The following is a 12,278-nucleotide window of genomic DNA, read 5'->3' on the forward strand; positions in this document are numbered from 1 at the left end:
CCCTGGTGGCACAGGCAGTTGAGCACAGTGCTGTGAAGCTGTCCGCATCGTCTGCAGTGTGGGTTTGATCCTAGCCGGCCGGGGACATACTGACATGGCATGGCAGACCTCTCCGGTCTTGCATGCTGCTCCCCTCAGCAGTGTATTTTAATCAGTCTGCCTCTTCTGTTCCCCACTCTGTCTCTGGTGAATCCTCTCTCTCTCCTGCACATCTGGCCTGTACCCCGGTTCTTGTATAAATAAATAAATCTTTTAAAAAAAAAAAAAGATTTTACACTCAAGTAGAGGTGAGGTGGGATGTGTGAGGGGTAAGAGGTATGAACATGTTCATATTTTCTCATGACGCAAGCTTCTGAATTCCTTATTTAATAGTCCTTGGTATGTTGTAGAGAATCAGAATTCTCTAGACATTTGTCAGTGTTTGTCATCTTTTGTTTATATTTTATTTCTTTACTTTAGAATTAAGTTACTGGGCCTCCCCTGGTGGTGCAGGCAGTTGAGCACAGCGCTGTGAAGCTGTGCAGCCTCTGCAGTGCCGGTTCAATCCCGGCCGGCCGGCAAGGGTCCTACATGGCGTGGCAGACCTCTCCTGTCGCGCCCGCTGCGCCCCTCAGCAGTGTATTTCGTCAGTCTGCCTGTTCTGTTCCCCGCTGTGTCTCTGGTGAATTCTCTCACCCTCCTGCGACTCTGGCCTGTGCCCTGGCTCTTGTATAAATAAATAAATCTTTAAAAAAGAAAAAGGGTTCTTTTAAAAAAAAAAAATTAAGTTACTAAAATTATATCCTAAACATTCATATATAGTAGCATCTCCCTAGTTCCAAATTGGTGTAATGCTAAACACACAAAGAAGGTAAAGTTCTTAAATATTTAGTAAATGAATGGGTGCTGATCTGGCTTCAGTAACAGTCTGATTTTGAATGCTGGTGAATGCTGCTTCTTGGTTCAGTATGGCACAAGTTACAGCTAAATTAATGACTCATCTTAGACCCAGCTGCAGATACAGGTTTCATTTGATCAGGGTGACAAGAATTAATAAGCATTTTGACTTATGGAAGTAGAAAATGAGCTATTTCTTTTGTTTTAAGAACTGTCATTTTAAAATTACATCTTGTCAACATACATTACTTTCTCTCTTAATTGAGGTTTAAACAAAACCTTGATATTAGGAAAATTTCAAAGCTCTCTAGAAAAATAGAAAAAACTTTGTGACCAATAGCCCTTTCACTGCTTATCCACATGGAGCCAATCCTATTTCATTCATACCCAGGTCACTGAAGCATGCTGTTATTTTTTGAATGAAGATGCTTTAAAAGATAGTACTAGAAAGCCTAATTGCTTTTTGTGTTAATTATTATAACATTTTGGGGGGAGTCTTACAATGAAAATTGTAAGATGTAGATTTGATAAAAATTGGTAATACATATCAAGGAGCTTTTTAAAAAAGGGTATATCCTTAGTTCCATTAATTCCTTTTCTGGAATCTATCTTTAGGAAATAGAAATTAAAGCCAAGATGATTATGTAAAAATATTTCTCACAGCTTTATTTATAATATTGAACAACTGAATATCCACATACACCTAAGAATAGGGAATAATAAATCCACATGGTGCTGGAATGTTACTATTTTTAAAATGTCTTTGAAGAATACTTAATGGTATGAAGAAATACTCTTAAAAAAAAAGAAAGGGGGCCTCCCCGGTGGCGCAGCGGTAGAGCGCTGGGTTGCGAAGCTGCCTGCGGCCTCTGCGGCGGTGGTTCAATCCCCGGCTGCTCCCCGGCCACCGGAGGAGGGTCCCACATGGCGTGCAGACCTCTCCTGCCGCCCGCTGCTCCCCTCAGCAGTGTACTTCGGTCCTTCTGCCTGCTCTGCTCCCCGCTCTGGCTCTGGTGAATTCTCTCGCCCTCCCGCGCTTCTGACTGTACCCAGTGCATGTATAAACAAAACAAACAAGCAAGCAAAACAAATAAATAAAGAAAAACATGCCTCTATAAAAAAAAAAAAAGAAAAAAGAAAAAAGAAAGAGGGCCTCCCCCGGTAGCACAGCGAGTTGAGTGCAGCACTGTGAAGCTGTCTGCAGCCTCTGCAGCACCGGTTCGATTCCCGGCTGGCCAGGGAGAATCCCACATGGCATGGCAGACCTCTCCTGTTGCACCCGCTGCTCCCCTCAGCAGTGTATTTCTTCAGTCTGTCTGTTCTGCTCCCCGCTCTGTCTCTGGTGAATCCTCTTACCCTCCCGCGACTCTGGCCTATACCCCAGCTCTTGTATAAATAAAATAAATCTTAAAAAAAAAAAGAAAGAAAATTGTATCTGCAAGCTGTATAGCATCTTCTCATTTATTTTATTTTGGTCTGTGAAGATCTGATTCACTCTTATCCTTGTTCTACTAAATCAAACTTGGCTTCCATTGGGTTCCATAATTTCAAGGAAAGCTTTTTTTCCCCTTTTCCTGATTTTTAAAATATTGTCAGTTACCTACTCAGTCCTTCCAAATTGCTGTTTGTTTACTGAAACCTGCATTGTGACCACAAGTCAGAATTCAGGATGCTTGTGTTTAAAGAGGCTAGGATAGAAATGAATCAGGTATTGCATGTTTTCAGATGATTGGTATTAAGTACATTTTAGGCAGTGAGGTTTTTTCCTTCTGTGAGGTTAGCAATCAACATACTTTCTGCCTGTGGGCTTTTTTTTCCTTTTTCGTTTTACAGATTTTATTTATTTATGCATACAAGAGCTGGGGTACAGGCTAGAGATGCAGGGAGTGGGCGGATTCACCAGAGACTGATCAGGGAACAGGAAGATCTACTGAAATACACTGCTGAGGGGAGCAGCGGGCAAGTCAGGAGAGGTCTGCTGCGCCATGTGGGTTGCTCCCTGGCTTGCCGAGGATCGAACTCATGCTGCAGAGGCTGCGGATTGCTTCATAGTGTGGTGCTTAACCTCTTGCGCCACCAGGGAGGCCCTCCTTTTTCTTTCTTTGTGGGTTTTTCTTAATGACTAATAATGTTATTTTCTTTGTCCTAACTTTTCAGATTATAAGCACACCACAGAGACTAAGCAGTTCAGGAAGTGTTCTGATCGGGAGTCCATACACCCCTGCACCAGCAATGGTTACTCAGACACACATCGCAGAAGCTGCTGGCTGGGTCCCAGGGTAAGGGTGTTGTGGCAGTTACTGGTTTTGAAACTTTTTTTTTTTAAGTTCTGACTTTTTTCTCTTGCTATCTTGTCTCCCATTTTTTATTGTACACTAATCTAGTTCTTAAAAACGAACATGTTCCCTTTTCAATCACCTTTTTTACTCTCTATCTTAGATAGGTCATTTCTGAAGCAACCATTTTTAAAAAGGTGGGGAAAGCAGTACAATAACTTATACCCGAATCTTCTGACTTTTTCAATTCTGAAAGAAAATTACTTATTATGACATTTAGCTGTCTTGGACGTGTAAAAACTGTACTTTATATTGTTTTGACAATCATAAGAGTTAGAAGCTAAGGGTTGGCTACATAGAGAATTTCTCCCGTGGATTCTTATATCCTTAGAGCCAGAAAAGGAACACAGAATAAGTGACTTAAACATTCAATATTTTAAATTCTTTATTGATTTTCCTCTTGATTCTTTTTAAATATCAGGCAACTAAGTCAATATCCCTTCTATGTCAGTCATTTGCCACTTTTAGCATCAAATCTTTGCCCATTCATGCCTGCCTATAAAATGACCCTACCCAGCCTTGCTCCCCTCTTCACCATTTTAGAATCTTATCTTTCCGTAAGAAAAAGAAATAGTAAAATGACTTAAAATGTCAGTCATTTTTTTCACTTTAGAAGCTACTTCCATGGTGTCATGTGGCACTGGCAGTTCACTGACTTACAGTTGTGAGTCCAAGTTTCACATGTGTAGCTCCTTTTCTGTTATCAAATGAGACATAATGACACGGCCACTCAGAGCCCATAGCTTATATTCTCTTCTTAAGATCATTCTCATGTAGCACTAAAAGTCAACCTTGGATTTCAGTCTAGCTCTTAGAGACTATAACATGAAAGTCAAGCCTATGCCAACAGTGTTGATCCACTTTAGAGATGACCAGGGTTTAGATATTTTTCAGCTCTAGGGAGGCTTTATATCGGTGCTAGTATGATTATCTGGTGGTGGTTGTTGTTGTTGTTTTGTCTACCATCAGCATGATTAAAACTTTTCTGTGCCTTCTCTTTTGTGAATCTGCAATATTTACCCCCCAAAGTTTCATTGAGTTCTTTTCAAGCAGTGACTATGATGTTATAATTTCTTGGCCCTGTGATAAAATTTTAATTTTAATTTTTTTATATGTCTTTCGTGTTGGTTAGTTTTTGTGGTTAGTCATATTCATTGTGGAATTAGACACGATACAATAAATTACTTATGAAATGAGTTATATTTATAACTTTTTGTGTTCTTTTTGTGCTATCTTTTTTTTCTTTGTAGTGATAGAAAACGGGCTAGAGAATTTATAGACTCTGATTTTTCAGAAAGGTGAGTATAATTACTTTGTTTGGCACATGGTACTACATAGAGGGTTTCCTGACTAGACTCAACTCCAGGTTAGGTGATGAGATGTTTTCCTGCACCAAACTTTATTTAACTTTGACTTTCTGCCATTATTTCGCTCCCTATTGAGTACTGTACTTCACTTAGGTTTTTTGTTTGTTTGTTTTTATATTTTAAAAGGATAGGTTTACTAGGAAAAGGAGAAAGCAAAAGAGAGGCACCAGCATAGTCACAGGTGGGCAGGAGAGCTGCCTCTATGTCGTTTATTTTCATAAATTATATTATTAAATTTATTATACTAAATTATTATAAATATTCTACTATACTAAATTATGTTACAGAATTAACATATTAAGTATACTAAATTTATTATATTTGTTTGGCTTCAAAAGAAATGGCCCTATGAGTAGTTTGGCTATTGGCAGAGTATCATGGACCTTCCTCCTTTTGGAAGCTGAACTTTTCTGCCAAAATGAATATTCCACATTAGTCCCACATGCCCAAAGTTTTTACAAGCAAGTTTTATTGAACACATTTAAAGATCATAATAAATTCTCACTCTTGGTTAAATGATCTGTGGCGCATAATAAAACTTCCCTGACTGTTAGAGTGGTTCTCAGTTCTAGTGCATCAGAACCAACTGTGGTCTGTTAAATAAAATATCAGGGCTGCCAAGTCAGTAACTCAGGATTAAAAACTATCACATTAAGATCATTCATTAAACTTAAATTCATTGGGCCTCCCCGGTGGCGCAGCGGTTGAGCACTGGGTTGCGAAGCTGCCCACAGCCTCTGCAGTGCTGGTTCGATCCCCGGGTGCTCCCCGGCCACCAGAGGAGGGTCCCACATGGCGCGCAGACCTCTCCTGCCGCCCGCTGCTCCCCTCAGCAGTGTCCTTCGGTCCTTCTGCCTGCTCTGCTCCCCGCTCTGGCTCTGGTGAATTCTCTCACCCTCCCGCGCTTCTGACTGTACCCAGTGCTTGTATAAATAAATAAATAAATAAATAAATAAATCTTTAAAAAAAAAAAAAAAAGAAAAAAACTTAAATTCATTATTCCATGCAAGCCACTATACTGGGTTGATACTAAGTTGTATTTTGTTTAAATAGGACAAGAAGCCCCACCAGGGGCAGTTGAATTCTATAAGATTGTTACTATTTTGAACAAAATAGTATGTTTGCCAGCTATTTTTTTTTCAATTTTATTATGATTCTAAGATTTTGTCATTCCTTTTTTCAAAGGTGTTTTAGTTTCTTTCCCCTGTTCAGTCATCTGCTCTTGATACACTTGTTTTCTGTCTTTTCCACTTCTACTTCGCTTTGCTAGCTCTGATTTGCTGTGCACTGAGAAGCTGCATGGCTTCAGTCTGAAATAGAATAAATTCAGTTAGAATTCATTCTGAAATAAAAGTGAATAGGCTCTGGAGACCTGGATGTGTGTTTTCATTTATTTATTTATTTATGCATACAAGAACTGGGGTGTAGGCCAGAGGTATAGGGGGTGAGAGAATTCACCAGAGACAGAGTGGGGAGCAGAACAGATGGATCTACTGAAATACACTGCTGAGGGGAAGCAGCGAGCAAGACAGGAGAGGTCTGCTGCACCATGTGGGTTAGCTTCCTGGCCTGCCAGGGATTGAACTCCTCTGCAGTGGCTGCTGATAGCTTCATAGTGCTGAAACTTGTCCTTGTGCCACCAGATGTTATAAAACTCATATGTAGTCTTATATCTTTGTTCAGGAATATGCTTATCAGCTTTTAATAGTTACTAAATGTCTAGTTCCTATTTAAGCAGTGTATTTAGTTTCTTTAAATATTATCTGTGTATAACTATAGAGAACAAATTAGGCAAGTGATCAGCCCAAACTATTATCTTTTTGCTCCCTTAGAAAAAAAGAAAGGCCTATAATTATACGAAAAACAACAGTCCTGCTTAGTCCCTGGCTTTTATGTAAACACTGAGTTGAGAATTTTATTTTACTTTTTAAAGATTTATTTTTATTTATGCATATAAGAACTGGGGTATAGGCCAGAGGTGCGGAGAGTGACAGGATTCACCAGAGACAGAGTGGGGAGCAGAACAGGTGGATCTACTGAAATACACTGCTAAGCGGAAACAGAAAGCTAGACAAGAGAGGTCTGCTGCACCGTGTGGGTCAGTTCCCTGGCCCAGGATGGAACTTGATAGTGCTGATTAACCCCTTGCATCCCCAGGGAGGCCCTGAGTTAAGAATTTTATTTACTTTAACCCATTATCCAATTCTTAGCGTAAATATAAATCCCACATGCACAACATATTTCTCTCAACATAGCTCCTGTACCCTATATTTAGCAATTCTTATTTACTCTTGTTACTTAAATAGTACTGATTATATGTGTGACTAGTCATTTGTATGGTAGAGGAACAGAATTTGCCTCTCCCAAATGTGTTTCTTTAGTTTAAGGGTTATTTTAGGCTGGTTATTTTGGGGAAACATAAGACACAGGAGGGACTGTGAAAGCTGGGTGGAGGGCACTCTTTTATAAGATACATTTACATATATAAAGGAAAATCTCCACTTGTAAGGGTGTCAACCCTCAGTATCTATACTGGAAGAAGGGATGGCCAGATTTCTTTCTCCATTATCTTTCATCAGTGGAGGAGGGTGCAACTTAAATTTGTATAACAACCCTGGTATAACAAATCTGCATAATAAGGGTTTACATTGCTTTTCTGGTAATCTCCCTTACTGGCTTCCTGTTCACCCTTTGTCTCTAGTCGATGTTATTTTAGGGGGTGGCTTAGGCTGTTTGGGTGAGTTACTCAATTTTTCTGGGTCTCTCCCATTATGCAAAAGGCATACATGTTATTAAACATTTGTTTTCCTCCTGTAAATGATTTTTTTTTCAAAGATTTATTTATTTATGCATACAAGAACTGGGGTACTGACCAGAGGTGCGGGGGTGGGGAGTGATAGGATTCATCAAAGACAGAGGGGAACAGAACCAGCAGATGGACCGAAATACACTGCTGAGGGGAGCAGCGGGCGGGTCAGGAGAGGTCTGCTGCACCATGTGGGTTGCTCCTTGCCCAGGGATCGAACTCCTGCCTCGTGCTGCAGTGGCTGCAGTTAGCTTCATAGGTTGCATTTTAACCCCTTGTGCCACCATGGAGGCCCTCTCCTATAAATCTTTTATTGAAGGATGTCTCGATCACGGACACAAAAGGGTAGAGGAATAACAGTACCTAAATACACCAGAATCCATAAGCAGATCAGCAAGAGTGAGCTTTGTGTGGAAATGTATGTAGCAAATGGGAATTGGTGATTCTTTCAAAAATTGAAATTACTTAGAACAATGCCTGGCACCATTCGCTAGGTACTTACCATTGCCACCACTGAGTTTAAACAGAACCAGTGTCATGATTGCATTTATGTAGAAAAATCACTTAATGACCACATGGGTAAAGAATTGCAAAGCCTCTAGACAGCACAAAGGAAAACTGTTATCAGGTTCTAGTTATATCCTGAGAGAGATTATCAGGGCCAGAATTAGGGCAATGGGAACAAAAAGAAGAGGTTGAATTTAAGAATTATTTAAGACAAGACTTGAATTAGATTTTATTGATGGAGTTCAGGTGATGGAGTTTGGAACGTGGGGTTCTTGGGTCCCTCTGAGAAAGAATTTAGCAGATGTTCCCATTCATCAGCACTTGGCAAGTTTGTTGAGAAAAGAAAGAATAAGGAAGGAGCCACCTGTTTAGACATAGCCGGATAGGAAAGCTGCCATTTTGGAAAGCGTTAAGAAAGGGAAGCCTGCATAGACACAGGCGGGGAGTCTTAAAGAAGGAGAGCTGTGTTTTGCCAGGGCTAGGGGTGTTCTTTTATAATGTTTTTGGATGGAATGGCTGTGGAAATTATCACCTTGGAGTCAGATTGGGTTAATCCTCTCTGCCCCCACCTCTGGCTGATAATCTTTTCTGACCCCACCTGAGATTCCTGGAACATTCCATAGCTGGCTGGTTAAATTAAGATTTATTAATCATCCCTATCCTCACCTCTGGCATTTGTCCTTGTGACACTTTCCATCCTAAATTTTTCTACTCTAAGATTCCATCAATATTACATTAAGTTAGATTGATCACATAGAGAGGTAGATGACTTGTGGGACTGTGCTGTTGCTTGTCAAATGAGAAATGCAGTAGGTGTTTCTTGTTCCTGGAGGTACAAGTCATATTTGAAAGCAGAATAAATAACTTGATCCATTCCCCTTTTTAGCGAGTTTTCAAGATAATTTGTTTTTAACTACCTCCAAAGGTGAACAGGCCTTCCCTTTTAAAAATACCATTATGGGGTCTCCCTGGTAGCCTAAAGGGTTAAGTCTCAGCATTCTGAAGCTATCCGCAGCCACTGAAGCATGAGTTCGATGCCCTGCCATAATCCTTATGGCACAGGAGACCTCTCCTATCTCCCCTGCTGCTCCCCTCAGCAGTGTTTTTCAGTCAGTCTGCCTGTTCTGCGCCCCACTCTGTCTCTGGTGAATCCTTTCAACCCCCACGCCTCTGGCCTCACCCCAGCTCTTGTATGCATAAATAAAATAAAATTTTAAAAGTAAATCTTTAAAAAAATACCATTATGAACTCATGAATTTAAGCATATTTAATGGGTTTCATATATTTGGGATTGTGTCAGCATTGAAGCTTTAACTTTTCCATCCTTGAACTATAGGAGTCTCTTCTAGTTGACTCATAAATAATTTTCACATGTCCCTAGAAGTCTTTCATAAAGCTTTTTCCTAATCTGGTTTGACAAGATTTTCCAAGTTCATTTAATATATTTCCTGCCCCATACTGTTACAGGGCAGGGAGAGGGGCACCTTAGAACCCCCAAACCAGCCTGCTCTAAATAGGTTCTTCTACCTGCCACATCAACACAAAACATGTAAGACTTTAATGGAAAAGAACTTTAATACAATCGGTAAACAATACAGAAAAGACAAAGTATATAGTTTTAAAATCAAGCACCCAAAGTTACCCATCTCCTCATGGGTAAAAGTCCACCCAAACGGGATTGGCCCAGAGCAAGGCCCGAAAGCCTGCCACTAGTCTAAAGCACCTTGCAGTGGGGACCCACAGAAAAGCATCAGAAACAACCAGACAAGTCTGGGAGGAAAAGAGCAAAATCAAAATCAAGGTTAAAGCTGCCATTGTCACCTCCCACAGGTCTCTCACCCACATCTTTGTCAACCAGCCCAGGACCAAAAGGCAAGTGCAGTTTCTTCCCATGTCTCTCTGCTCCTTGTGCCTCCTCCAGGTCTCCTTCTGGCTCTCCATCCTGCTTCCTTCCTTCCTCAGTTTCCTCTCCGGCTTCTTCTGCTCTCTGCTCAGCTCCACCCTCCTTTGGGTAGTGCAGGAAACCTAGAACTTCCCCTTTTCCTGGGTTCCACCCTGTTACAATACCTAGAATTTGCCATTTCTCCAAGCCCTGGTTTCCTGTAGGGTAAATTACATGCCAAGCTCCACGTGGGGTTTAGATATACTCCTTGCTACCAAGTTGGGCATTTTAAAAGAATAGAACTAAAATACATACACAGAGATGTTAATATTTAATGAATTAATACTGATACTTCAAATTAAAATCTTATTAAACTGATTCTCTATTATATCTCAGCCCCTTTCCTTCCATACTGAGAATCTTGATTTTCAAGAACAAAGGGATGATAGAATATGTGGATACAATATTACTTGTTGGTTTTATCCCATATTACATGCTCAATGGTTCCAAATAATAATACTAATGTTACCACTAATGTGATGACAAAAATATTTTGAAAAATTGTGCATATGCTATCTCCATTCTTTCCCCAATTTTTAAATAGCCATACTTTATCCACAGAACATATAGCCATTTATATACTGTAGTCTTTCTTTTTTTTTTTATTTAAATTTTTTTTTTTATAGAGGCATGTTTTATTTATTTGTTTGTTTGTTTTGTTTATACAAGCACTGGGTACAGTCAAGCGCAGGAGGGTGAGAGAATTCACCAGAGCCAGAGCAGGGAGCAGAGCAGGCAGAAGGACCGAAGTACACTGCTGAGGGGAGCAGCGGGCGGCAGGAGAGGTCTGCGCGCCATGTGGGACCCTCCTTCGGTGGCTGGGGAGCAGCCGGGGATCGAACTGGCGCTGCAGAGGCAGAGGCCGCGGGCAGCTTCGCAACCCAGCGCTCAACCGCTGCGCCACCGGGGAGGCCCTACTGTAGTCTTTCTTAACCTTCATTTAGTCTTATATCTACAGGAACTATATATTTAACGCTCGCCAGTATATATATATATATATATCAATATCTCTTTCATTTTGATTATCTGAAGCTTGTTCTCTGATGGTTTCCTCAGGAAGAGGTCATGTGTGTAGTATTTCCTGAGTTTGTGCCCTGTGTATTTAAATCAGTTTTATTAGATAGAAAAATTCCTGGATCAAATGTTCTTTAAATTTCTAAATTTCTTCAGGTATAACACATGCTGTTGAAAAATCTGATGTTCTTTTCTTCTAGATACCTAATGGATTCTTTTTCTTTAAAATTCAGTAATTTTGCTAGAACATTTTGGCATTTGTCATTCTGCTTGATACTCTCTTTTGTTTTAGGGACATTTCCTTGAATTATAACATTTAATGCTTATTCTGTTTCTCTGCTTTGATTTTTTCATTTTGAGATATGTTTGTGTATTCTTTGCTTGCCTTTACTATTTGTAATTTTTTCTTGAATGTCAGTTCTAGGAATTATACCGACTAGATCGTAGCAGCCTCTTCAGACTTCCTTGTAGGCCCTAGCACTTAACTGGTGTGGAGAAGGGCAGATTCCTCCCATTTCAACTGCTGCTCTCAAATCTGCCTGCTGGCTTCTCTAGTAAAGTCTCTTTGGCTGTTTCCAGATAATCCTGTTCTCAGGGTCACAGATGCAACCCTGCTAAGTATTTCATCTTCTGCCCACACAGACACTACTGTGTAGCCAGGGGGTAGAGCATTTGACTGTAGGCACTGCTGCACCGAACTTTCTCTGTTGGTAATTTGTCTTCCAGGGTTTATTGAGGATATCTTGCCATCTAGTTTTGTTATAAATATCAAGGGATTTTGGCTTAGTTATGTAGTTGCTTTGTTTTTATGTAGGGATTTGGAGAGTTTGAAAATTATGCTACTGTTGCTGTCTTCCCAGATTTACTCACAACTGGGGGGTGGGGGTGGGTGGGGGTGTGTGTGTGTGCATGTGAGTTGTCAGGATTTAAATAAATTGTCTTTCATGATCTATAAATTTATCTTTTCTCTCATAATTTATTAGTTGAAAAAAACATAGTTTGACACATTCTTCCCCACTCTGTATTTCCTTTAGACTGGTAATTGGATCTGGAGTCTTGAACAGATTCAAGTTTCATGATAGGCTGTATGTTGAACATACACACACACATCACAGACAATGGATGGGGTAGACAGTATGGAAATAGAAAACTGGACTGAAAAACTCAAGTTGAAAAGTTTAACTTTGAAAAATAAGCAGTTCCATAGGAACAAAGTAGAATAATAGTTCCCAGAGGCTGGGGCCAGAGAAAATGTGTAGTGACTGCTAAGTCTTTTTAGAATCCTTTTTAGGGAAATAAATTAGACTATGGAGGTGGTGACATAACTCTTAAAAGCCACAGAATTATATACTTAAAAAAAATGAATTTCACGGGCCTCGCTGGTGCACAGGCATTAAAGTCTAGTGCTATCAAGCTATTGCCACTGCAGC

General features: G+C 40.1%; 1 protein-coding gene across 6 annotated transcripts in view; it reads left to right on the forward strand.

Moving 5' to 3' along the window:
• Positions 1-12,278, forward strand: part of TFDP2 (transcription factor Dp-2) — a 162,405-nt gene that overhangs the window by 124,111 nt on the left and 26,016 nt on the right. For 3 of the 6 annotated variants that reach the window (XM_037525856.2, XM_037525858.2, XM_037525859.2), the window contains 2 exons: positions 3,034-3,155; positions 4,463-4,510. In XM_037525856.2, coding sequence (XP_037381753.1) covers positions 3,034-3,155; positions 4,463-4,510 — 170 coding nt within the window. Of the gene's footprint in view, positions 1-3,033; positions 3,156-4,462; positions 4,511-9,722; positions 9,765-12,278 lie in introns of all 6 variants that reach the window. The other 3 variants (XM_054700763.1, XM_054700764.1, XM_054700765.1) reach the window with 2 other exon arrangements.

This window comes from Talpa occidentalis, unplaced genomic scaffold (genome assembly GCF_014898055.3).
Source record: "Talpa occidentalis isolate TD23 unplaced genomic scaffold, MPIMG_talOcc4v2.1 talOcc4.4, whole genome shotgun sequence".
NCBI classification, from domain to species: Eukaryota; Metazoa; Chordata; class Mammalia; order Eulipotyphla; family Talpidae; genus Talpa; species Talpa occidentalis.